This window comes from Carassius auratus, chromosome 26, assembly GCF_003368295.1.
Source record: "Carassius auratus strain Wakin chromosome 26, ASM336829v1, whole genome shotgun sequence".
NCBI lineage: Eukaryota > Metazoa > Chordata > Actinopteri > Cypriniformes > Cyprinidae > Carassius > Carassius auratus.
Window position 1 is genome coordinate 4,771,592 of NC_039268.1, and position 27,656 is coordinate 4,799,247.

Below are 27,656 nucleotides of genomic sequence, written 5' to 3' on the forward strand. Positions count from 1 at the left end.
TAGATATTTTTTGATGAACTATTATCTAACACAAAAATGTGTCCTAAATGTGTATTTATTTAAAGTTTACTGCAGGAATATAACTAAATGGAGCTAAAAAAAAATGTTCTAATGTTTTTGGTAAAAGTATTGAAAATATCGCAAAAAAGTAATAAAATAACCCCATATGTAAATGTTTGTAGGCCTATATTAGATTTCCTTATATTAAATATTTTGTATATATTCACACACACACACACACACACACACACACACACACACATATATATATATATATATATATATATATATATATATAAAAACATATTTTTTTTGTTTATATGTTGTTTTTGTTTCTATAAATAAAATATATATTGCATAGCCTCCTTGTGTACAAATTTTACTATGGGAATTCTATGTCTTCTACCCAGAGTATGTATTTAGCTTATATGCAAAAAATAATATATCGTCTTACAAGTAACATATATGGCAAAGGATTGAGTCATGAATCATGAATATGGTTTTTCCATAGTGGAATTTGTAAATATCCACAGGTTGTTCTGTAAAAATCACTTAATCTGTTTTGTGCTAGCTAGTTTATATCAGAGGGGGCGGTATAACATCAGCATCTTCAACCTCCTCGAAATCCGTGTTAACTTAGAGAGAATTCTATGGACACGTTTGGGAGGATTTCTGTTTACTACTCTTACTGGCAGACCTTCATTCTCTTAAAATCTTAAGTCTTACAATCCTGATGTTGTTGGTGCATGGCAACGCAGTCATTAAATGAAGACCACAAAGTAGCTACACTAAATGCTAATGAACTTGAATAAATAAATGACTAAATACTGAATAATTTGAGTACTACGCCAAACAAAAGTATATATTTTTTTGCGAATCTACCACTTCCTAAGAGCTGAGAAGAAATGAAGTGCGCGCATGCGCTCCAGCGTCACGCACGCGCAGTGAGATTTCCTCCTCATCTCGCGCCAAACTCAAGCTCGACTGGAAGTGTCAAACATGGTGAGAAGATGATTTCTGTATTTAATAATTATTTTACTTCTATTACTGTTTTTAGACAATGTCGCTTGTATAAAAGAACCACTCTAAGGTTTGCATAAATGTGTTAAACAGGTTGAATAATTGTAGTTTTTTGTTAAGATCAATAACACTCTGCTCTAAACAAATCTGTCAAAAATATTTTTATTAACTTAACTTACAGCCAGAATAGAGAATACGTTACGACGAATGTTAACGGGGCTGTGGACAAGAGTTAACAACATTATTAAATGAAAATAATAAATGAGTTCAAAAGACACTATTGCAGATAAGATGATGACTAAGCATTAAGATCACTGGAATGATCTTAACACAAACTATTTAATTTTCAATTAATTTATCAACATTATTTCTATAACCCCCTGTCCTCAGACCACAATTCAATGCTTCATATAGAATAAAATATATCAACTTTCAATACGTTTTAAAAAAAAATAAACAATACTTATGTGTTCTGACAAGCATGAGGTAAGTTACATAAAAAAAAAGAAAAAAAAAGAATGTGTTTGCAACTTTATCAACACACATGTGTTTATGACAGATGATCAGATAATATTAAAGTCATTCACCCTGAAAGTCCTCTTAAAATATTTTAATTTTGGTATGAAGCAGTCTAATTATCATTAAAGAAGTATAAAAAGAAATAATATATTAAAAGTTTAAATAAATAAATCTGGGAATATTAAATGTGAGAATAAATACATGTGGAAATAAAAATAAACAAATCTTGAAATAAGTAAATATATATAATAAAAGCTGAATTAGTTTTATGCTATTTATTTAATACAGAAAATTACAGAACTGTATTAAACTTATTAATACAAAGGGTTTTTCTTTTATACTCCATAGTCTAAAAAGAAAGGACTCAGCTTGGAAGAGAAAAGAAGTCTTATGATGGAAATATTTTTTGAAACTGTAAGTATGCATGTTTACAGATTCTTATTCTTATCCATTCAGCTTAATGTGTGATTGTGTCCATGTCTGACACAGTTCTCAAGTAGTTTGATATAATTTTTAAGACATAAGATTAATTATGATTATTGTTCCCTTCCAGAAAGATGTGTTTCAGCTGAAAGACATTGAAAAAATTGCCCCAAAATCCAAAGGAATCATAAGTTTTTTCAACCTGTAGTGATTTTTAGTTCATGCTCCTGACACAGATAAGCCAGTGTCACAGATAGAGGGAGCTCTAAGTGACCCTGCACATTTTTTTATAGCGCGTATGTAATGGTAATCATCAGAAAACTGATCCTTGCCTGTTTGATTTGGATTGAAAGTAGAGGATTTCCAGACGAGGTGCCAATATGACTAGTTGTATAAATAGCCAGGAAAGCAGGCTGGTTGACCTGAAATTCAGAAATGTTCTGCCCTAAAGCTTTATAAGTATCTAATAATGATGCTGACATGTTCATCTTGTTGGGTGAAATAATAATAATAAAGAAATAAACTGGCACAACCTTTAAAAAAAAAATGGTTGTGTATCAGCACATACATTTCAGATCCCTTTTACGACAAGTATCCACGGTTAAGAAAAAGCGTACAAACAGTAGGGCATTGGCAAGGAGACAAGAAACAGTTTTTTAAAATGGATTTCAATGGAGGAGAAGCTTCTGTGCACTGTATAAACAACTTTTTAAGTAAATGGCTTATTTGCAACAACCAGTCCACTATAAACTCCAGTGTATTCGCCATTTAATAGCTATTAAGGAATGTAAACTATGTTTGGAGTTCACAAAAAAAAAAAAAAAAAAACTATGTTATCCACAAACAGCAGTGTCAGTCTTAAGAACAGCGAGAAGTGAGAAATCATACAGCCATATTTAATTTTTGTACAATCATGTGATGCAAAGCAGTAAACATCATCTAATATTTTGCAATCTCAAAATACCACAGACAACCGAATGCTTATTTTTAGGAGGTTTAAAAATGCACGTACAAGCTCTCAAATTTTAAGTTGCACTGCAACACTGGCCTGAAAGTGCATGTGAACATTTTCTCGCTCATTGAGTTTTGAAGATATGCTCACTGATATGATGCTTACTAGAGAATTTGTTTAATCTTGGTTTTTCAGCTCCCATGTCAGTGAAAGAGGTGTTGCAGAGTTTGGTGGATGATAACATGGTGGACACTGAGAGGGTGGGCACCTCCAACTATTACTGGGCGTTTCCCAGTAAAGCCCTGCACGCCCGTAAATGCAGATTAGAGGAACTGGAGAGACAAGTGAGGACATCTCTTTTTGGTATCTGACACTGCATTTCTGATAGTTGACTTGTAAAATAAAACTGTTAAATTTATGGTGTAAAAAGCATACCTGCCAACATGTACACAAAATACGCATTTTGACCTTAAGTTACGCTGGAACGATTTGTCACTCTAAACTACACAAAAATCTAGTGACGCCTCTGTCAATGCACTTTATTCAAAACAAGCAACAGAAAAAGATCACGAGTTAAACCAATCAGAGCATTGTTTTGTTTGTTTTGCATTTCAATAATTTCTGCTTTTTATTTCTCTCCTAGTAGCCTATAGTTTTTAGTTTCAGTTCAAACGGCTTGTGCCTCTCGCTCACCCCGTCAGATGCTCTGACAGAAAAGCTGCTTGTGAGGCTGACAGAAACGCGCTGTCTAATGTTTTTGAGATGTGCTGTTTTTCTTGATGCAATAATTTACATTTCACAGGTATATACTCCTGTAAATGTTACGAAAGTCATGAAAATATTTCCATTGTGCTGTCAGAAGAGCATGAGCTTTTGCTTTTACGATTCTCCACTAAACTCCACAGACTTCATTTAGAACGAGTGCGTGGCCGTGCGCATGCACGCCAAAAATGTTCAATGAAATAGGAACGCAATAACTCGGACTAAATGTGACATATGTCGAATTTTAAACCCTTTTAAGTAAGTGTATTTGTATGATAGATTTAACTGTAAAGTGTAAAGGGGTAATCAAAATAGCCTTTTTACTCGGTTAGTCGGTGCTTGTTACTATTTTCATTTTTTAGTTTAGTAACTTTAAGTTCTGCTTTAAAATTATTATTAATATTTTCTACCCATGTGAGGCGCAACACTTCTAGTTTGCGCTGTTCTGTAGTTTATTAAAAGTTTTTTCATTCTGAGCGTGTCCATATTGCACCACAATGCGAAACTGCACTCCCTTGGGTCCACAGCAACACACCCGCCACATGTGAAGTCGATTGGATGAACAACATAATAAAAATCAAACAGACAGACAAAAACACAGAGATTCCTGCCTTTATTACACCGTGTCTACACCCGACATGACAGCAACAGCGCTGCATCAGCTAAAGTCTGTCTACACTGGATGCGACAAAGCGACTGTTGAAATTAATTAGAAACTTGTGTCATTACGTCATAAATAGAACGCAGCAGAAGTTTACTGTTGGGAATATGTCAGCCGTGCGCACCACATTCAGTTTAGACAGCATAAAAGGATCTATCGTATTTTCTTGCGCCGCGCTGCTTGTGAATATGAATTCAAAGCTTTTAATATTCATTGTTGATTACTACCAAAGCTTCGAAGCTCAAAAAATGGTATTCAGACCAACCCTAATTCCCAGTGCACACAAACGTCCCAGAATACTGAGTGCACTGTTGGTTACAGTGTTTACTTCCTTTTTAATTATATTTTTTATGAAATATTTATTTATTTTTGAAAAATACTTTGTCATCTAAATTATAAGTATGTATATTGTACACATTTATTTTTAATCCAATGTCAAATGATTTCAAATTTCTTAAATATTAATAATAATAAAAATTATATTGGCGTTATAACGGCTATCAGCCACCCTGCTTTCCAAGATATTGGCATTGGCATCTGCCGTCAAAAAACACATACTGTATTGGTTGACCACTACTACATATGCTACAATGTATTTAACTGTATTTCTTTTAAAGGAATAGTTCATTCAAAAATGCACATTTTCTGAAAATGTACTCACCCACAGGCCATCCAACATAGATATGTCTGTCTTTTATTAGAACAGATTTAGAAAAACTTACATCACTCACATCTTTCACCAGTGGATCCTCTTGCAGTGAATGGGTGCTGTCAGAATGAGAGGCCAAACAAGTCAAGTCAAGTCACCTCTATTTATATAGCGCTTTAAACAAAAAAGACTGTGTCAAAGCAACTGAATAACATTAATTAGGAAAACAGTGTTTCAATAATGTAAAAGGAGAGTTAAAGGCAGTTCATCACTGAATTCAGTGATGCCATCATTCAGCTCAGTTCAGTTTAAATAGTATCTGTGCAACCAAACAGCTGATGAAAACATCACAATTAACAAGTCACAAGTAATTGGCATGACTCCAGTGCAAAAAGTAATGTGTTGTGTTGTAAAAAGATGCATATTTGCATTAAACATTCATCAATTTCTTTTCTTTTCTTTTTTTTTTTTTTTTACTTCAAATCATTGCTTCCGGCTGAAAAACAAGTCCTCTTTACATAATGCTGCTTTTTCCTTTGGGACCTATGATAAAGAAGCAAATTCATCTACATCTTCTTTGGCCTGAGGGTGAGTAAATTTTCATAAAATGTTATATTTGGGTGAAATATTTTTTTTAAGATATAATGTTAATATACCCATTTATTTAAAATAAATATATTTAATTAAATAATATAAACAAGAAGATAAACAAGATTCTAATCATATGTAATGTGTCAAGCAGGGAAATCTGGGAATGTCTTATTATTGTTTTGTTTTTTTACATAAATTCGATTGAAATTCTATTGGATAATGAAAATAATTCAATATTATGCCATAGTAAGTATTTTATGATAAATTCCATATAATGTGATGTTGAACCATTTACAGTTTTTTTTTTTTGCCATATTAAGGTAACTTTCAGTTGACCAATAAATTGTTTCGTACAAAAAAAGAAGAAAAACTATAGAACTATAGTGAATGCTTTAATATCACTCCTTTGATGGTTGAATATTTCTGTTCTGAGGAAGAGGCAAGAGACATTGCATAAATGTATTGATTTCTTTTTTTTTTCTGTGTAGCATGAGGATGGGAATCAGCGCAAAAAAGCCCTTCAGCAAGCAGTGAATAAACCAAAGTGGGACGTGAAGTTAATGTGTGTGTTCACTTCTGTCTACTGAACTACATTACGGTACAGCTCTAATGTCTGTGGGCTCTGTCTGACCATTGCTTCTATGTGTATTTAGGAGGAGAGAGAGAATCTCCTGAAGGAGCTCACAGCATTGAAACATCAGAGAGATCAGCTAAAGGCCGAACTGGAGAAGTACAGAGAATGTGATCCAGAGGTGGTGGAAGAGATCCGTGAGTAAATCACAGAATTCTAATAACTGAAATTAAACTAAAATACAAATAAATTGAATTACTAAAACAAAAACATGAATAAAAAGCACTACAAAATGACTAAAAAAAGCAAAATTATATTTGTATATAATTAATACAAACATAACACTGAAGATCAGCATTGAGAAACTAAGTAGTTCACATTTTACCCTCCAGATGGAGTTTTGACAAAAATATTGATTCTCAGTACTGCATGCTTAAATAAAGTTTAAAATAGCTGGTTTGTTTCAGAAGGGTTTGCTTTAAGCTGTATGCTGAGCCCAGAGATGCTTAAACCAACATAATAGTTTTTTTTTTCTTTTTTTCTCAAGATTACATTTAGAGATGGTTGAGGATGGTTGAGTTTTTCAACAGGCTAACGGATTGATCATTGATGGTTGGCTAGTGTTTTTAAAAAAAAAAATTAGTTTTAGAAAAGGTAGCACATGTGTGCAGATGGACACAAACTCTTCATAGAGTTTACTCTCTGGGTCTGGTTAGTTCTCCTTAAAAGCATGGTCTGTGCTTGTCTACCTTCTATCATTGTATGATACTGCACAAATGAATAAGAAGAACACAGTAAGATGTCAATGCTGCATTTAGTTTGTTTTCCATTGCAAAGATCCTCTGTTTGCATTTTTTCTGCTGTGAATTTTTGTAAAGCAGTCATCTGCATTATTCTGACAAGACACCTGGGAGCAAGAAGCACACAATAAAGAATCAGCAAGTCTGTTCACATAATTCTGCATAATAAGGGAAACATTGCTCACAGCAAGTCTGAATCCTTACAGTGATTGTTTTGAAATTCACTGTTGAAGGCAGTACATATCTAAAGAAGTGGTGTTTTGATGACTGTAGTGATGGTGCTTTAGTGTATCTAAAAACTTTTGTAAGTCAATGACTAATTTTTTATGCCCTACATTGCAGCCCTACATTGTTTTATTTTGCTCTGTATGAACATATGGTATTAATTGTGGTATTAAATTTCAGGTCTAAAAGAGGGTTAGTTCACCCAAAAATTTAAATTAAGCCATACATGACTAACCCTGAAGTCATTCTAGGTGTATATAAAATTCTTCTTTCAGATGAATTTTTTATATATATATATATATATATATATATATATATAGTCTTTAATCTTTCAAAAAGTTTGATGCCACTCAGTGGATGTTTCACTGCATCAGTCCTTGAGAAGTTTAATAAAAAGTACATCCATTAAAAAAGTGTCTTACATGGCTCCGTTGTGCTCACAGTTGTAAAATGGAAGCAGTTCCAGGGGGATGACATATAAGATCAGCTTTGTGCATGCGCTGCTCAGAAGTGCGATGTAGGCTGTCGTAGTTGATCCGCTATTCATTAACTGTATGGGCCAGCTGCTCCCCGGCCCTTGACGAATGTGATTCGCGGATTAACTGCACAGGTTTAACAGAAGTTTAACAGGGCAGAGAGAGAGAGAGCACGAGAGACAGAGAGAGAGAGAGAGAGCGCGCGCGCGCGAGAGAGAGAGAGAGAGAGCGCGAGAAAGAGAGAGCGAGCGAGAGCGCGAGAGAGAGGGCGAGAGAGAGGGCGAGAGAGAGAGAGCGTGCGAGAGAGGGCGAGAGAGAGAGAGCGTGCGAGAGAGAGAGAGCGAGCCCCGGCCGCATGTTCACCATCTTGAAACAACACGAGCGCTGTCTTTCTCTCTCTCCCTCGCGCATATCAATCAATTGACACGATGGTGTCGATGTTTAAATCATTTAAAATGAGAATGTGAGTGATTTCATTAGATTTCATATCGCAATATATATCGCAATGTCATTTTTTCCCAATATTGTGCAGCCCTAATATACACATAGGATCATAAGGTGAGTAATTTGTGGCCTAATTTTTATTTTGGGGTGAACTAACCCTTTAAAATGTCTATACATATGATTTGAAAAAAAAAAAAAAAACTGTAGATAACCTTTAACATACAGTTAAAGTTGTATACAAATGTTCAATGCCTATTGCACATTTCCAGCTCTGGATGTTCTGTGATCCTTTCCAGACAGTCCTGCGATCAGGCGTGAATAACCATCTCTCTCAGGCGCTGGTGGAGATAATGACTCACGTCTCTTGAGAAAAAAATCACATTTGTAACCTCTCTGTACATCATCTACCTCGTTCATCACCCCTTTCCTGCAGCTCCGTCTCTCTAACAACCCCTCCAGTTTAAATGCTGTGAAAATGCCAGTGGTCCCTGCTGAAATACTTGATGCCTTTTCTGCCTCTTGGGATTTGTTGTTATGTCTATATTTTAATTACTTTTAAAATTGGCTTACAGACGGTCTGAACTATTGCGTCTCCCTGAGGTACTATGTTCTGAAATATGTTTAACAGAAAAGCACAGAGCACCATTCTCACACGATTCTGAGTCAACAGACAAAACATTTGTATATATATTCGGTGCAGGGATCGTGATCCCCACTTAGAATAACTAATGCTAGAAACATTGAAAGGAGATTTCTTTTGTGTCTTGGTGTGTTAGTAATGGCTAAGGCAGCTGTACGCTTCAAAGGTCGATCTTTATTGATTAGTATTTAGTCATAGCTTGCTATTTGTTGTGTTGCTATAGAGGATGTACAAGAACTACACACATGACAAATAAATCAATTAGTGCGTGTTTTATAACAACTTGAGCGTGAGCCGTTATTTTCCAGTAAATTACACACATATTATTTGACAGCTCGGTGGAATGCTTGATTCTGATTGGTCATTTGCAGCATTTAGGGGCCAGATATTAATGAATAATTATTGCAGTCCAGGACAGCACTGTTATAACTGCAGAAAACAGATCCTATATTGCTATACACACTTCCATCCAAAAGTCTGGGGTTATGTAAGATTTTTTTAAGTTTTTTAAACTCATACAAAGAATAAAAACACAGAGCAGTATTGTGAAATATTATTATCATTTAAAATGGCTATTTTCTACTGGAATATTTTTTTTAAAATGTGATTTATTCCTGTGATAGCAAGGCTGAATTTTTTTTGTATCATTACTCCGGTCTTCTTTGTCACATGATCTTTCTGAAATCATTCAAATATGCTGATTTGGTGCTCATTAAATATTTCTTATTGTTAATGTTTTATAATAATATTTTTATTATTATTATTTTTTTTTTTTTTTTACACATTAGCATTTATTTGGAATAGAGCATTTTGATGTCATATCAGTTTAGTGCATTCTTACTGAATAAAATGATTAACTGGAAAAAAGGCTTTTTTGGCAGTAGTGTAGATTTATAATTATGCTAATAATTCTAATATACTTCCTTATTATCTCAGTTAATTTAAATAGTCTCATAATTCAAAATAAGTGTCATAATAAATAGTCATTATCATAAAATAAGCACCACTCAGAGTGATTGTTATTCAAAGTTGAGATTTTGTTCATTGTGTCTGGATATTCAGCAGAATATATATATATATATTATATATATATATATATATATATATATATATATATATATATATATATATATATATATATATATATGTGTATTTATACAAATGTTCATTAACAAAACACATCAATATTTCATGTCCATGTATTTATTTATGTGCTAAGCAGCCATATATTTAGCTGAGAATTTTCAGTCAGTAATTATCACAAAATAAACTCTTTCAAGGTGTTGATCACCCTGTCAAGGTTTAAATTAGTTTTTGTGTATTAATAATAACTACATTGGAAAAGAGACTTCACAGTCCTTTGTATTCAAGGGAAACCTAATTTATTTTACATTTTCATAAGGCTAACTTATAAGATTTCTTTTTTTCTGCTTTAGTGAGTGAGGGCTCAATGCCAGTTATCACAGGGTTGCTGGTATGAGTCCCATTTGGGACACCCATGGGAAGTTGAGTCAGTACCAGAGGGCTGCTGATATCATGCCTTGAGCAGCACACTTAACCCTGATTACCTCTGGGGTCTTGAACACGGCACTGCTGTCATCACACTTTGTGGATGTGCTAATAAAAGCTAATTTATCAGTGCCATTCACTGAAGCATTATTTCAGATTATAAATCCTAAACTACACTTAGTACTTACAAAAAAAAAAGAAAATGCATGAGGTCACTTCGATAATAAGTCAGTCAATCAATTAATCAAATAGGTTTGGTGTGCTATATGGTTTTCATTCATGAAAACAACTTTATGAGATATTAAGTTGAGAAATTTACTATGTTTAATATGTTTTTTGATTCACTAAAATGGACTAGCTCATAAGAGTCATTAGTTTGATCATTTGCCCGAACTGGTTGTGCTGTATGGGTTTGATTTACTAAAATAACCCGGCCCATAAGATTTATTAGTATGGGAATAGGTCTGGATTGGTTGCACTCAGTTTTGGATTCACTGCAATAAACTGGCTTTTAAGAGTCAACACTGGTCGCTGTATGTTTTATTATTTATATATTTAATAGCAGTGATGCAGTTCAGCTGAATAATAGTGCAGGAAACTGCTTTTCATGCTGTGCTTAACTCTGGGTTATCGTCATACTTAACCCTGCTTTTAACCCCGGGTTGAGAAACTTTTCACACTTGTCTAGAAGCTGGATTAGAACTACTTTTCAACTGAGGTTCTGAAATGCTGCGGTGTTAACCCTGCATTGTAGTGCCAAACTTGTGCGGTGGGAAATGATGCAGTGTTAGAATGTTACAGCTAGATGCCTAGCAACAAACTCTGTCGTGTGCCTCATATTCACATGCTTTGAAAAGTAACGGAAACACTGAGTGTTGCATAAACAGTCAACAGTTCCAGCGTTTGAGGGGAAAAATGGAATCTGGTTCCCAGGATTCTGTTTACCCAGGGTTTCAAGTGTAAAAAGCCATTCAGAGTATTATATTCTATATTTTTTCGAACTTTAAATGGATGGGTTGATTATGGTATTTGTGATGAGAGGGGCGGGGCCGAGAGCCGTGGGAACGAAGTGAGGCCGGTGGAGTTAATGAGAATGCGTGACACCTGCACCACTCACCGGTCTCGGAGGAGCTCCGGAAGGATAAAAGGAGGAGTGTCAACAGTGTTGGAAGAGAGAGGACCAGGCCTGGGTTTTATTTTGTGTTTTGGTTCTTTTCCTTCGCGACAGTTGTCCACAAATGGCTGTCGCTTTGTTTTTTGTTTTATTTTGTTATTAAAGTTTTATTCAGAATTTTCACTGGTTCCCGCCTCCTCCTTCCCCTACTATGAACTTTGTGACATTATTATTATTATTATTATTATTATTATTATTATTTTATGTTTTTTTTTTTTCAAGAATGAAACTGGTTTTTACTGTTGGTCCCCAACCAAGTGTTTTTGTCTATGCAAAAGGTTAATTTCTTCCCCAGAGTTGTGTCTTTGGAGAGCCTTTCTATTTAAGCACTGCCCAAAATGATTTCCATTCACCACCTGACCTGTTCTATTGCCCTGGAGCTCTGCAGTGTCATACATCTGCTCCTGTCAAGTCACTACGAACCGAGAACATAAATCATTAAGATTACAGATTGATCTGCCTTTTCCCAGATTGGATTTGATCCAAAGCCTTGGGATGACTTTTGAGAATTTGTTAATCTACCTCTGAAATTGAAGTGGTCTGGGCAGGACATTCAGTACGATGGATTATATATCAGAGTTGGTCTGCTAACTGTTTTAAGAAGAAAATCTGTAGTATTAAGTGAACCATTGCAGAAAATATGTCTGTTTTTTGAAAAAGACAAATCTAGAAAGAATAGAATTAAATATATATATATATATGTGTGTGTGTGTGTGTGTGTGTGTGTGTGTGTGTGTGTGTGTGTGTGTGTAAGAATATAATAATCATCAGCACTCTCCAACAATTTCTCATTTTCCCACACTCCCCCATCTGACTTGAAGAGGTGGATGTTAATGGTGTAACTATCCATCGATATGGATCGATACATTGATTAAATGTCTAATGATACAATGTATCGATGCCATACGTAAAATATAAATACTGTATCTGGAGTATAAATAGGCCCCATGTTTTAACACTCCACATTTTCACCAATGTCTGTGAATCACCACCAACATTTGCATTCTTGTTCAAACTCGGGGCGATAAGACTGAAGGGCGAGTGTAAAAGACGCTCGGGATAGTTGACAGAATTGTTGAGCGCTTGTGAGAAGTTTTCACCACGCAGTGAGCCGCACACATAAAAAGCACACCCATACAGACAACTGCATCAACAGAGCGCTAATAATTCAACGTGCAACCTTGGCAAACATCCTAGTAAACATAGTCAGTTAGGCCTATGACTTAACGTAAACTGTTGAGAAAGAAAACGCATGTGTATCAGTATATTGGATCTGTGCATGCTTTTCTTAAAATGAAAAAATCTTAATGCTCATCAAGGCTGCATTTATTTGATCAAAAATACAGATTTTTTTTATAAACTTGTAATTTTGTTAAATATTATTTAATAATAATCATTTTAAAAAGTGTCTCAGGTTCCGAAAAAATATTAAGCAGTACAGCAGTTTCAATGCCTTTGTAAAATATTTGTCCTTTTTCTAGGTAAGGCCAACATTACAGCAAAAGAGGCCGTGTCGAGGTGGACGGGTAAGTTGTTTGCATGCCTCACACCTCAACAAATTCCAAACCAGTTTTGTTCTTTGATCATGTCACAGACAATCCTGACAATCCAGTTTTGTCAGATCGGGCTAATATCAGTCCAGGCTGATTTTAGATCTGCACTGTGCATTATTTCATATTATTGGCTTACATTTGTCCAGTCAAATAATATATCAAATATCTTTTCACTCTGTAAATGAAATGCTTGCTGTTCACAAATGTTGGTGTGATGCAGCTGTTTCGTTGACTGTGATGCCATGGCCAAGTTCCAGTTCCAAGTTCCAGTCTTGTTTGAGGCTGAGTAAAATTAACTCACATGTTTTTATAACTCTTGACTAAGGCAGTGCAGTGCAAGCCCTTGGTTATTCCCAGGCATGATTTTTTTTGGGAATGCAGCAGACACAGACATGCACACCACTTAACTTCTGGAAGAAATTCCTTAATGCGCTCTGCAAACGTAACTACAAAAATGGTCTCAGATGAGCGATGCAGGCATGTTTGGGAACACAGCAGACATACTAAATGGCAAGGTTTTAATGGTCTGTTTACATTTAACAGATCAGATTTCAGCCAAGAGTCAAACACAACGTACACTCTGCACTAGGCAAGCGCCAACACATGTAGGTTTCACTATATTACTGAGTGATCTCATAGATGGGAAGGTTTGTATAAAGAGATGATGATTTACTGTACCTTTCCCGTAAACCAAACCCTCTCACAAACCTGATAATATCAGTAGATTTAATGCAATATATGAATTAGCATCTGAATTCATTTTTTGCATCATATATGTGTCAAGTGTCACATTTATTATTTTCCAGATAATGTTTTTGCAATTAAATCCTGGGCAAAGAAGAAGTTCGGCTTCGAGGACGGCAGCTTGGACAAAGCTTTCGGAATACCAGAGGACTTTGACTATATTAACTGACCAAATATTCACAGCCTCTTTGATCTTATGATTGTTTGATCTGTTCAGCTGCACGATCAATAAGCGTTATTGTCCTGCATCAGTTCGTTTTACGTTTTGTTATCAGTTCTGCATGTTGGAGACACAGCTGTAACTGACTTACATTGTGAAGAGTGGTGTACATTGTCAGCAGTGCCCCACCCTTCAAATTTTAGCCTGGTCTAGTCCAAGGAAAACTTTAAGATTGATTTTGCAGGGTAAAAAGGGTAAAACTGCTCTTGGTGTGTAAGCGGAGAAGGTGTTGTGTTAACCCTTGGCTGCTCGGAGATGCACCCCATAACCAAACTGACTGTTTGGACACCTGTTGATAGAGAAACTAAGCCTTGCAGATACTGCTGGGATGATAAATTGAGCTGCACATCAAAGGTCAATTCAAGGAAATTAATCACAGGGTAGAGTTTCTTTTTAAGAAGGTAAAATTATTTATAGAAATGAACAATTCTGTGACGAAGACACAATTGGTTCTGTACGAAGTAGGAATGTGTTATGAAGTCATTTCAGATCTTCATGTCACTTCAAATGCTTTTTTTTCCATTAGTGGGCATTTTTCACAGCGCAAGTATTCTGTATCTTGTAAATATGAAAAAATGCCTTGTCAATTGCTTTGTGTAATATGATTTAATAAATGTACAGTTCTCAAGCACATTGTATGTAATTAAGCATTTTGTCCCGCAAAATCATACTATCTTTTTAACTGTAATGACCCTACTGATTTGCAGCATCATTAACTGCGCTTAAACACATGAAAATGTCCCTTTAATTCATTCTTTTTGATAGCGTTAGTTACTAAGTTTGTCGAAAATAATGTTTTTGTCAGTGTACAGTGTTAAAATAAAAGAAATTCTAGAATAAGTTGAACTATTAAAAATATAGAGAATAACAATAACAGCAGGAAACATGCAATTATAGCGTACATTAAAATAAAGCATAAAATCAAGGCCCTTAAAGATAGTCTTGAGTATTTAAAGAATGTATTTCGTTCATAGACTTTTCCACTGAGAAACAAAACGTAGTATATTTTAGAGGTTCATCTCCTTCCATTTATTTGTGTTTAGTCAACAATAGAAATATGCCAGTATTTTGAGTGTGACCTTAAAAATACGAATGGATTATCTCTCCCCATCTACACCACTACCGACGCGACAAGACAACGCTTGCAGTACAGTTTGTAGATTGTTGCATCGCTTACGTCTGCCTCTAGTGGGCGCACATAGGTACTGCTGAGAGAGTGCGAGAGAGAGAGAGGAGGGAGGGTGTGAGAGAGAAAGAGAAAGAAGTGAAGGCAGCCGGGGAGCTATGCTCAGCACAGCCAGCATGGCGAGCCAAAGGGACTTCACACACATAAAAACATGGATTAATGTCCTTCTGCGACTTCTACAGCTATTACTGCCGTACATTCAACACGGAGGAGCTCAGTTTCAAGGTGCGGGGGTACAGATTGATCTTATTTATTTAGTCCAACGAAGGCAACGCGAGTCCGAAAATGTCGGAGGAACTGCCGAGGGCTGATTTGACAAGTATTCAAGTGCACTCGTGCTAAAAGGGCACAATAATCATTGAATGTACACGAAATCTGACCTATTTCTCGCGGGGTTTCACCCGTCTGTCTATCTGTATAAGGATTTACGTTTTGATTCAAATCTGTAAAAGACGGCTGACGCTCTTTTTCGGCGAAGTTATTGGTTTTGTTCGATTTTCTGTGTTAATGCAATATGCTACAAAGCTCATATAGCTTCATACAGCTGTTATTCAGTGCAGTCTTTGGGAACTAAGCGTCTACCCGATGGTCGGAGCGAAGAATCGGAGTTTAGAACCGCATTAATGTACATTTAAATGCGTTTCCAGCTTGCGTGTGTTTGGATTGTTGACATGGTGTGAGCTCTGGACTAAAATAGCTTGTCCGTTCAATTTCACGCCTTTGTCATCCACGCCAACTCATCTGCTGCTCGCTGTTCAACTAACGTTTCTGCAAATTATATTAGTAAACGCATGCGAGATAACCTCAGCAATATAGGGTCATTTTCTGATTTCCTGTATTTTTGCTTTAGAGACAGACATTTAGAAACATGATTTTCTATATGTTTTTGTCATTCTTTCCTCTTGAAGCCCTGACTCAGATGTCCAGCGTGGTTGAAGTTTGGCAGGCTGAGGACGCAGACTTCTTCATGCCATCGCAGGTATGTGAGCTAGTAAAAACATGCTAGTAAAAAGTCACGAGCTGGACGTTTTCAGTAGAGTTCAGCCTCACTTCATTGTGAGCCGAGAGCACGTGCGAGACGTGGTGCAATGTGCTATTGTATTGTTACGTCTGCAAAGGTGGCAAAAATCAAAATAAGGCATTCCTTTCATTTGGATATTTAGGTATCATTTAGTATGTTTTGGTTTATGCAGTTCTTATATGGCCTGGGCGATTGTTTATTTAGCTTGTTGAAATGTGTTTATATGTGGAGGCGGGAACAGGGCATCTTTCTGTAGGACTCTGGGATCCTCAATGGACCTATAGGATAAATTCATTTTTATATGGTCTCATCATCTTTTAGCCGATTACGTAACGTTTTGAAGTTTGTGTGATTGCTTAAAATTAAGTAAGCAAGTGGGTTAATCACTACATATCCCAAGGCATTATTTATTTATCATTTGAGTTTTAAGGATTCAAATAACATTTTAAAATCTCTGTGTTTTTATGAAATCTATTTTGTGATTGTTAGGTATTCTCGTTTTGGTAATGGTTAAAAGGGAATTTTTATTAATACAGTTCATATTTGACTTCCTTTCTGCTGCAACACAAAAGAGATTTTGAAGATTGTTTGTTAACTGAGTTTTGGTGACCATTGACTTCCATGGTAGCTACAACCAATAATAAAACATTGCTCCAAACCATTCATCTTTCGATTTTAATAAGAGATTCTAGGCAGAAATAAGTCCTCAGTCACCATTCACTTACATTGTGATGTTAAAAATTAAAATAGTAAAAATGAATGGTGGCTTGATTCTGCTTAACCCAGTCATTTCATTTTAAAGTGAACTAGCCCTTTTCAGTAGCTGATATCTTTCCAGTTGTATTGTCATGACCTTTGTTTGACCTCATGGAATGTTATATTTAATGTTTTGTCTGTTAATGAGTTAACTGACTTACCAGCATACAAACAAACTTATTTAATTTAGCATTTCTCATTTTTATTTAGAACTTGATGTACTGAAGTACCTAAAACTAAAAAGCTGTGGTAGTATAAATGGCCCAAAAACAACACCAGTTTGTGGTCCACTCTTCAAATTGTGGTTATGTTTGCTGTGGTGATGCTAGTATAATCAAGCCTGTTGTACATGAGATACATTAAAGCACCACACTTTCCTGGCCTGGGACTTGGGCATCGCTACAGAAAGTTATTAAAAAGTAAGAGCGTTATTGCCAAGTATGATCTCACACACAAGGAATGGATCTTTACTATGCTTCGAGTTCTCAAGAGATATAGTAATATAATAGTGAGACACAGAATAATAAAACAAATACATAATAACATTAGAACATGATGCCGTTTAAAACCAACACCTGGGACGGTTAAAAAGAAGTGTTTTTTTGTGGTAGTGGATGTTTTTGTTGATTAAGATCGGGCTCACGAGACTGATTAAAGTTCAATAAAGATTTTTTTCATGTTTCCTTTGGGGCAGGAAGCTAATGCCACACAAACATGCACAGAAACATTTGCTGCTTCTGAGGTTGACAGACAATTTGCCACTTTTGTGGTTAAGTTATGCAAGAGACGTGTCTTATGGCTTGAGAATGGCCACAATCAAAGGAATGGGAAATTCCATTTTTTGTTCTCCATTTGTTTAAAGGGGCTTCGTTTGTTGTAACGACAGTAATAATCACGGTGGTAAAATCTTATTACATCAATCCGTACCTGTATTTATATTTAGCAAGCATGTTTTATGCCAGATGGAAATGTCATACTGAAACTGAACCATTGCTTGACACGTTTAAAAAAGGAAGAAATGTTGCATGGGAATTGACTATCACTCCTTTTTTAACCCAGTTTCCAAGGCAACATCTCTCATTTTCAGTTAATTTAACTTGATGTACTAAAAAAGAAATTCAAAAAATCTATAAAAAAAACAAATTACTAAACCTTAAAAAAAAATTATAAATTTTAATAAAGGCTATAATAGTACCTCAGTGATAGTAAAATAACACTTTAAAAATCAAAGTTGTATGTGTGCTGTGGTGGTGGTGATCGAATAGTCATTTCATGGTCAGTTGTATGTAAAATGCAGCATGGGAATAGAGTACAATTTAAAAATACACCATCAGGGGCCTGTTTCACAAAGGAGGTTAAGTGAAAACTCTTGAGTATGTTAACCCTGAAATGAGGGAAACTCTAGGTTTTCTGTTCCAGAATGGGAGGTTTGTCAAACAGCGAAAGAGAGCTTACTTATACTCAGTCAGTTACCATGGTAACTTACTCTATGAACCTAACCTGGTCAGGAGCAGGTTTTCTTCAGTAAACCCAGACTTTCATTCAGTCTCCTCCCCCTTTTTAAACACTTCATTATGCACGCTGGAAAAATGCTCTTCTTACTAAGTGTCTCCCCCCCCAGTAACCAATTAAAACAACAAAAAATATAAAATATTTTTTTCTTATATAGATTGATTTTCTATATAAGATACTTAGTCTTGTTTCCTGGGGGGGATCTAAATTAAGTGCATTTTACTTAAGTAAAATGATATGCCAGTGTGGTCATGAAAATAATCTTAATGCAAATGGTAAACAAAATAATTCTGAGTGTCTATTACTAAGTGCAAATGTACTGTAGCTCCGCCCTCCATCGACACATAAGGTTAAATAGGACACATGTGAATAACGGCTTCAGTGGTGTTAGCAGTAATGTTTTGGGCATGGAAAACTAGCTTGTAAGGCGATCGATTGGGTTCGAGTCCGGCTTTTGCCGAGCTCGTTCTTCCCACTTTTCCCATCACATCACATTAGAATTTATTTTCATTAAAAAAATAAAACTTCAATAAAAGTGGAAGTAAAGTGCCTAATGAGTGTTTAATAATGATACAACTATTTATAATTTTAATATAATAATTTACAATCTGTTATAATTGCATCCTGTTAATGTATAACAATACTGAGGTGCAAATTTATCTGCCAGTATAAAGTATAGCTAGCATCTAATTATTATTTACACTTAGCCTGTTGCAAAGAACTGCCACTTTTACATGGTAAATAGAATATATCACCATTTTCACTGTACATTTTTTTCTGTAAATAGCATGTAGAGCTACTTGCACTCAGCCTACTGTAAATAGGATCTATCGCTAAGAAAGTATGTTAATTCTACTTAGTGTAAATAGCCACTGCTGTATTTTTCTTACTCTATTGGCAGATCATTTGTAAAATAAGAAAAATGCACTTAAAATATTATTATTAATATTATTATTTTATGTATATATTTTGCCCATGAGATACCATAAAATGATTAGCTATTAGTTCATTAATCTAATGGTCTGCCAGTTTTCACTTGTGATATTATAACACTGAGAAGAATTACATTTGTATTGAGTCTGAAGTATGCAGACGGCTTTTTGGCGGGAGGCGGGAGCTGTTGCCATGGTGAATTGTAATATCAGCGCTCAATTGATAATGGCTTTTTATAGTTGTGGTGCACGAGCTTAACTCAGAGTCAGTAAATTTAGAATTGATTAAACCAACTCATTTCAGCTGTTCTGTAACCTAAAACTCATCCACATCTCAGGTTAAGTCAACTCAGAGTTCAAGTTTAAACTCAGAGTTGGTTGAACCTCCTTAGTGAAACGGGCCCCAGATTTGAGTTTTTTTTTAATGCTATTGAATGTGTTGATGTGGTTCATTACATAAGTGCAAAGCTAAGGTACCATGAGTCATAAGAAACCAGATAACACTTCTTTACAGTATAATTTAATACTTTTAAAGTTCAATTATAGGGTAACATTATATTCCTAATGTCCATGTTAATAATAGCATATAAAATTATATTCCTTAAAAATATATATTTTGGGGCTAATTATATGTGCTTTTGTCTTAGTTTTAAAATAAGTTTTATTTAGATTTAATAATGCCCCCCAACAACCCCCCTCCCCCCACCACAATCATGACCTTTTATTACTTATGTGTTAAACGAGATAGATATGGCTTTTTCATTCATGAATAATCTGGATTTATATAATTTGAGGTCAAATGCACAAACCACTTCAAGTAAAAAAGAAAGAAAGAAAAAAACACATCAGTTGGACAACTGATTAAAAGCAGACCCATAAATAGACTTTGATTCATTTGTAGTCAATATAGCTGTCAGGAGTGATTGAGTAGACCTGCAGCATTCCAGAGAGAACCTCCCTCACCCGATGATGGATGGGTGCCACATTTACTCAATGAATTCTAATAGTGCTTGTAAGTACTACACTGCAAATCTGGAGATTCCCAGCATGTTTTCTAGTTTGAGTTAGACTAATTGAAACCCCTTGTCAGTAGGTCTGCATATTCATCCAATCATTGTAAAATGTGTACTTAACAGTCATCTGACACCAGGCAGCCAAGTGGCCTCAATATACATCCATTGTGTGCCTGAAGGGCTATAGTTCCTATGGAAACCCGGTTTTTAACAGAGCGCATAGACACTCGTCAGGTAATCGTGGTTTTCAAGGCTCTCAGTAAGATGGCTATTTCAGTAAATTGCCTATAATGTGCTACAGGCAGTTTATGGAATAGCATGGTTATATCATGTGTCGAAACGGCACAGTGTTCCCTTTCACGACTGTTGCATTAAAAACAAGGTCAGGTCAACTACTTGGACTCTGAATTTACAGGTTTCTGTTTCGAGTTTAGTCTTTTTAGATAACATTTTAAAGTGCAGTGCTAAATGAATGAATGTAATGCATTACATTTCTTACATATTACTTACATTTATTTTACTTCTGTTTACAAAAGTTTGGGGTCAGAACAATTTCTTTTTAATGTTCCTTAAAGTTGTGAATTTTTGTTTTAGAAATCATTCTTATATGCTGATTTTCTTAAGACATTATTATTATGAGTGTTTAATCAATGCTTGCTTGCTTTCTTTGGAAACCATGATTGATCAGTTTAATGAATCCTTGCTGGATAAAATGTATAAATATGCTTATGTATATATGTGCAATTCTAAACCTCCTAACTGTGCGTTTTCTCTCTCTCTCTCAGGCAGAGGAGCAGCACAGTGAGAATGTTCCTCGAGACGAGAGGTGAGAATTTCTCTTAAAACCACAAACCCTTTGAGACTTTCCTGGAATATTTGCTATTTTTTTTTTTAGTAACATTTATTCAGGCATGGTTAGTGAAAATATATTTTTTTGTAAATCCACAATCTGTTGTATATAATATAGTTATGATCAAAGGTAAAAAGTACCTTTTTATTATGTCATATAATTTTCGCTGGTCTATTGTGTACATCCTCTAAACATTTATCTGAAGGCAGGGCTGGTTTGTTTCAACAGTGCATGGAAAACTAAGCCTCCTGAGGACACCAGTTTTCTGTTTATTCTACATTTGCATTCATGTGACTGGCATGACCTAAGATCAACATGCATTGTTTTATTAACTACATTTCAATAGCAAGATATTAAAAAGAGTGTAGCTTAGAACTCATTGGCATTTTGTTTATATGGAAAAATACCAATTTTAGCACAAGCCTGCAAGGCGGCACATGGTTTACAGGTGTGTTTCAGAAGAAAATGAGCGAGAGAGTAGGTACAGATGCAAAAAACGAATTGCCAAACATTACCAAAGCTCAAGGGATTTCAATTTCGAGTTTTATGAGTGTTTTGTCTATTATAGCTGTGGTTCGCCTTGTACACAAAGGTAATGGTTTTTATGCACATTGATACTTTTTTTTTCTCAACAATTTGCAAACGAAGTAGCATTTTATCCCATGTGTCACTTTTACAGAAACCGACACAAAATAGAAAAGTTTTAGCAACTTTAGCAAATATATTGTTTGGTCTCTAAAGACCTGAATATATAATGGTGATTGGCAAAACATATGCCAGAAATATAAAAGCTCTTTGTCTGACTGTGTAAGTGAGGAACTATCAGTTTATTTATTTTACTTCTACATGTTTTTTTTTTTTTTTTTTTTGCTTGTACTCCCTTTAGGACACACTACACAGGAAATGTAGTTATCTTTAATATGCACTAGATCAGATGAAACTAATTTTTTTTTTTTTAAGTTAGTAGAGTACTTTAAAAAATGTATTCCTTTTATCTGGGAGCAGTAGCATGTCATGAAGAGGGTTCCAGCAGTACTTGTGGTAAAGGGAACTTTTTTTCATTTTAAAATACCAACGTGTTTCCGCTTAAAGTCCTTCATCGTCAGAGGATACAAACTAATGTCATCCACTACTCTTAAAAATACTTCATAATAAGCAGTAGCATATCAGATAATTCTGGGAGGTAATTGTAACAAACTATTTGTTCATGTGACAAGGCTTTTTCAATGCAAATCTAGGAATTTATTATTTGGCAAATGTTTGCATTGCAGTTCATGCAAATACGTTCTTGCAGAATAAAAACAAAGGTCCACCTCAAACGAGTGTATACATTTGCCCAGCATGCGCCTTAGAAATTGTATTTGCATCTTGATGTTTCTATTTAACATTTTTTTTAATGCAATATCCCATTTCCATTAAAAAATGGTTGGAAATGTTTTTAGTGTTGAGGATTGGTGTTTCATTTGCTTACTTGGCAGTTGACTGTGTCATTAAAAGCAATTGGAGCAGATGAGTGATTCATACATTGGTTGTTTGAATTCTTCCGGAAAGAATTTGTTGAATTTATTAATTTGTTAAATGCATGAAAAAAAATTGTGGACTCTTGCGCAAAGCCGGCTGAGAGAGTTATTGTCACCATAAACTGTGAAATATTTGTGTTTTATCATTTTTTAAAAAAAGCATCTGTGACTTTGCATGCAAATTTCGTTCACACTCTCAAGTCCCAGAGTAACTGGAACTTTCTTACTTTGTTCTTCATTTTCCCCTCTTCATTGTTTCTCTGCCACATCCTCTCAGATGACCCGTCTAACTCTCTAGATCTCATTTTGCTATCTGCCCATAGCAGATGTTTCATAGTTCACATTGTCTTTTCATTGTTTTGACATGTCTCGGGGGAGCAGCATGCTCTGTGGTTAAGTCTTAATCAGAGACTCTAACCATGCACAATGACTGCTCTTAATGCAGCAGCATCAACAAGACCCACTTCCTGTATCAACTGCAGAAAGCAGTTACATCGACGTTTAGTTAATATTAAAACATTCAATGCAGAAAATAATGTCATCTTAAAAAATAATGTCATGTCAGACTCAATTATGCATTATTTAAAAAATATTTTTTGTACTCCATTTTATATGGAAATTTGCATTTATAAAAGAAGCTGAGGGTGACTGTGGACTTTTAAACAAGGAAGCAGAGATGTCACATTTACTCTGATTGGTCCAAAGTGAGTTTTGAATGCACATATATGACCATATTTGGGTATAATGGGTGTCATACAATAGACAATAGTCATATTAATTATGTAGTTATATAATAACATTTTCTCACGGCAAATAACTAATCCATAATATTACAATCAAAAAATTATATATATATATTATATATTTTTTTTCTTACAATATATTTACAATGTATTATTTATGTGGGTTTGTATCAACTTTTGTATCAACTGTCTTTGCAGGTATAGGGAAATTGTTGAATTATGAGTTTTTAAAAATAGTTTTTAATAAAAAAATAGACTCACACTTATTGGGAACTTAGCAGCATTATCAGATTAGCCAGGATATTTAATAACCACAGTGAAATGGTGAATTCATGGAAGCGCTGTATAGCTGTCTTTTGAAGGAGAGCAGAACAGAACCAGTGTTGGTTGTCTTGGGCTCACGAATAGAGAAATGAAAGCCAGAATCGTTTTACCACACGGCTTGTGGATTAGAACAAAAGTGCTGTAGACTTAAACTCTGTTTTTAAAACTTTTACATTGATCTGTCCAAAACCCCCAAAAATTACACCCTAAACACAGAGGTCATGTGGAGGCTATATTGTAATGTATAACTCTCTGGAAATTGGCTCATGGGGTTTTAACGTCAGCAGGCATTGAGCTTGTCAGGGCTTTGGACTTATGATAGTAGTAATGCAGTGTTAAGCAACAGATTGTGCATAGATGGGACAGAGAACTAGTGTGCATTCAGGATACAAGGGCCTGAGAAATTATTGCATTGTTATTTTTGCTTGCATGGTAATGAACACCTGGAATGGACCATATTCATTATTTTCGTTAAGTAAAAATTGGAAATGCTTGTGTTTGCGCTCCACTGTTTGAAGAGCATGTAATGCTGTTACTAATACTGCTGGTGGTTCAGAGTTTGCTCTTTGAACTTTGGTCTTGTGTTTGTGCATCTATTGGCAGGGTGGCTGTGATGGCATCTGTCTGTGTATTGGAGATTATTGACTGTCTTACAGCATGCAGAGCAAAGAGAATGTCTTATGCAGTTGTCTGAGATCTATAGAGGACACATGGATTTGAGGAGCTATAGATTTTGTAAATTATTCATGGATGGTTTTATCTCCTCATAAAACACATTTTCATATAGAGCATCACAGTCCCGCCCACAGCTGGTGCCGGAAGTAAAAATTCAAAAATAAAAACGTAACCATACATGGTAGACTTAAAACCAGCTACGTCTGTACTAAGCGATAGTATATGCTCATATAAACGCAAAAGGATCATGGGGCACTAACCTTGTTTTGATATAAATGCCTTTTATTCGCGATGTCTTGGCTAAGTACTTCATTACCCACAATACTGAACAATCCCACAGTGATGCATCTGATTGGTGGAGCTCGTGTAACCGTCTGGTTAAACCCCGCGAAGGTCCGTAAAGACTGAAGATCATTAATAAAAAAATAAAAATAATATAAAAACCCGTGTTGCGTTTTAGCATGGTAGACTTATCAGTGCAATCATTCTCTCCATGGCTGCCATGAGAAAATTCACTGGAGGAAAAAATTAGCGCGGGCGGCCGTCATCAGATTTGGAAGTCGCTCAAAAGGCTCGTTTGCGGTTGTGGCTCCAGTCGAATTTATTGAGGCGCGGTGGTTTATGGGATGAGTAGTTCCTGCGCTCGAAATGAAAATATGTACATAGTCTTGTACCTTTTACTTTTATTTAGATTTTCTCTTAATTGTTTCACTCGAAATTATGTTATATGCTTATGAGTTCAGCAGTAGCTGGTTATCCTCACACATGCTCTAAAACTCTTTAGATACGGATTTTTCCGAAAGTCAATGGGAGAAATGAATGGGAAATTTACTTCCGGCACCAGAGCTCTCTCGGGCTGTGGGCGGGACTCTATTATGAAGGGGTGGGGTGGAGGGGGGTTGACTGCATGGTTATAAAGCATAGGATTTGCAACATATTTTATATGCAACATATCTCTTTTTATGGCAGGAGTTTGTCGTTATTTAGCTAGAGAGGTGTAAGGTTTTGTTTGTTGTTTTTTTTTCAACAGAAAACCTAAATCTGTTGTCATTATCAAAATAGAGAAGGAAATAAAATTAACTTTGCTAGATTAAATAAAAACTGCTTTACGTAAAATTTACGTAAGGATTTTTAGATTTTTTTCATATTCATTTTAGTCTGTCATCTAAATGTTTGGATTACATAAATCTGTATTGAAACATTTATTATTTCATGTTTCAGATATACCTGATTAGCCCTAAAATAGAGAAAATGTAAATGTAACAATTTAATATTTCATTATGGTTTTAAAACACATTGGTAGCTTAATTTTAGAACTTAGTTACCTAGAACCTCTCAGTTGTAAGTTTTGGAATCTGTTTCTTGCATCTGATAAATGAGCCATTTAGTATGTGTAAAATGCTTTTTGTAAAAAGGCTGATTCTGTACAAAAAATTGTCCAGGAAATAATGTTTCAAACTATTTTTGAGATGCGGAAATCTCACACTACCAGTAATGTCCACTTACAAATTGCAGATTTACAGATTAATACAAAAATGTAGACCGTTTTGTCAGAGAATTTCAGGAAGCAGTGTTTTGCAAGTCATCTAAACATTTGATCTGGGTTTTTGGATTCAAGCGAACAGATCCACATCATGATTTGTAGAATTTTAAGTATATATTCACACTGAAGTAGAGACGTTAGATGTTTTGTTGTTTTCATTTTAGTGTAATATAACTGAAAGACATACTCTTGCCTAATTGTAGATCCTTCTCGATTGCGTTTACACTGTTTGTCCACTATTTCATATCTTAGAACATTTTAGCTCGTCTTGCAGTGCTTTTAGGATGTTTCACCATGTTTATCACACCAGCTTATGTGAGAACATTTGTTCTTTATTGCATAAACCTTTCGTGGTTGGGGGAAGTGATGTCACAGTGCACTGTACTGCAGTGACTGCTCTTCTTGGCCTTTATTGTTCATTTTTAAATGTAGTGAAAGGGTTTTATGAGAACTCTAAGCCAATGAATCTTTAACGAAAGAAAGAAAGAAAGAGTCGTAAAATAAAGAGTTATGCATTTAAAAAACAAGAAACAATAAAAATAAGATGATCATAAGATTGCCATTTTTGTGCCCAACCTCAGTCGGTTACTCAAGCACATCATTTCACCATGATGCAAAAATGAAATATCAGACATACTGTAGTAGTTCTTTTACAGTTATTTTTCATATCTTATTGCGCTGCTTTTCCATTGTTTTTTTTTCCTGTGTAAACATGGATGTGTTTGTCTGTTGCGCTCATGTCTCTTGCAGTGTCTGAAACGCCATTCTAAATACACTGCACTCAAGTTAAAAGAAGTTCAGTCCCATCTTCTTTCATCATCATCTTTTACCAATTCCACTGCCCACGTCACATCTTTGTCAACACAAAAGCACTGTGTGAATGACACCTAGCGCTAAATTTATGGTCCTTCACAGCGCGCACGTCACATGTAAGCAGTTAATCAACACGCCAAGATGTTTGGATCGTTTATTTCTCTTCACTGTTAACTGCTGGCATATTGTCAGCGTCTTATTCTAACATTTGGTAATATTTCTATTCAAAATCGCACTTCCTCTGTTTCTAAAAAATTAAATCATGGCAAAACAATAAATTGGAATTAATCGATAAAATCAGGAAAGTCCCCCAGCACTAGTGATGCTTGCCTTTTTAAAAATTATTAATGAAATTTCATAGCAAATCGAGTGAATTTTTATGATTACTTTTTGATGGTTTCAGTGAACAGTTAATTTTTTTTTTTTTGCAACATTTTGCAACTACTGTAAGGCTGTCAATTGTCTCACTGATACTGAGTGGACTCTCATCTGTGAATGTGGCATAATAGCTTCCTGAAGTGGCAATTTAAAGATAGCCGTACAGTATAGTGTGTTCTGCAGTTCTCTCTCTCTCTGGTTGCTAGTGCTAATTCTCAAACCTCCTGCTGTGCTACGCCCTCTCATCTCTTCCCCTGTCCTCTGCCAACACCACAAATAGCTTCAGCTCTGGCATCAACTACATTCCATTTAGCCCAAAACATTCCACCATGTCTCTTCTATAGATCTTGAACACTAATATTTAGGGCCGTGTACTTGTTTTATCGTGGATGAGTATTTCACTGGAATAAGAACAACAACAAAAAATGTCAAAACAAATACGCCATTCTTCACCATG

General features: G+C 35.3%; 2 protein-coding genes across 7 annotated transcripts in view; both read left to right on the forward strand.

Moving 5' to 3' along the window:
* Window positions 1–963: 963 nt before the first annotated feature.
* Window positions 964–14,631, forward strand: LOC113044143 (meiotic nuclear division protein 1 homolog). Its single transcript, XM_074559809.1, is given in 9 exon segments — window positions 964–1,002; window positions 1,888–1,953; window positions 2,093–2,153; window positions 3,110–3,258; window positions 6,066–6,114; window positions 6,117–6,139; window positions 6,231–6,345; window positions 12,898–12,942; window positions 13,776–14,631. Coding segments are annotated over 9 exon segments (618 nt in total). The 5' UTR covers window positions 964–999; the 3' UTR covers window positions 13,883–14,631.
* Window positions 14,632–15,163: 532 nt separating this feature from the next.
* The window catches only part of tmem131l (transmembrane 131 like), a 49,024-nt gene continuing 36,531 nt past the window's right edge, over window positions 15,164–27,656 (forward strand). For 4 of the 6 annotated variants that reach the window (XM_026203792.1, XM_026203789.1, XM_026203790.1 and 1 more), the window contains exons 1-3: window positions 15,165–15,344; window positions 16,028–16,098; window positions 21,139–21,179. In XM_026203792.1, the coding sequence (XP_026059577.1) occupies window positions 15,218–15,344; window positions 16,028–16,098; window positions 21,139–21,179 (239 nt within the window). In that variant the 5' untranslated portion in view covers window positions 15,165–15,217. Of the gene's footprint in view, window positions 15,345–16,027; window positions 16,099–21,138; window positions 21,180–27,656 lie in introns of all 6 variants that reach the window. The other 2 variants (XM_026203794.1, XM_026203793.1) reach the window with 2 other exon arrangements.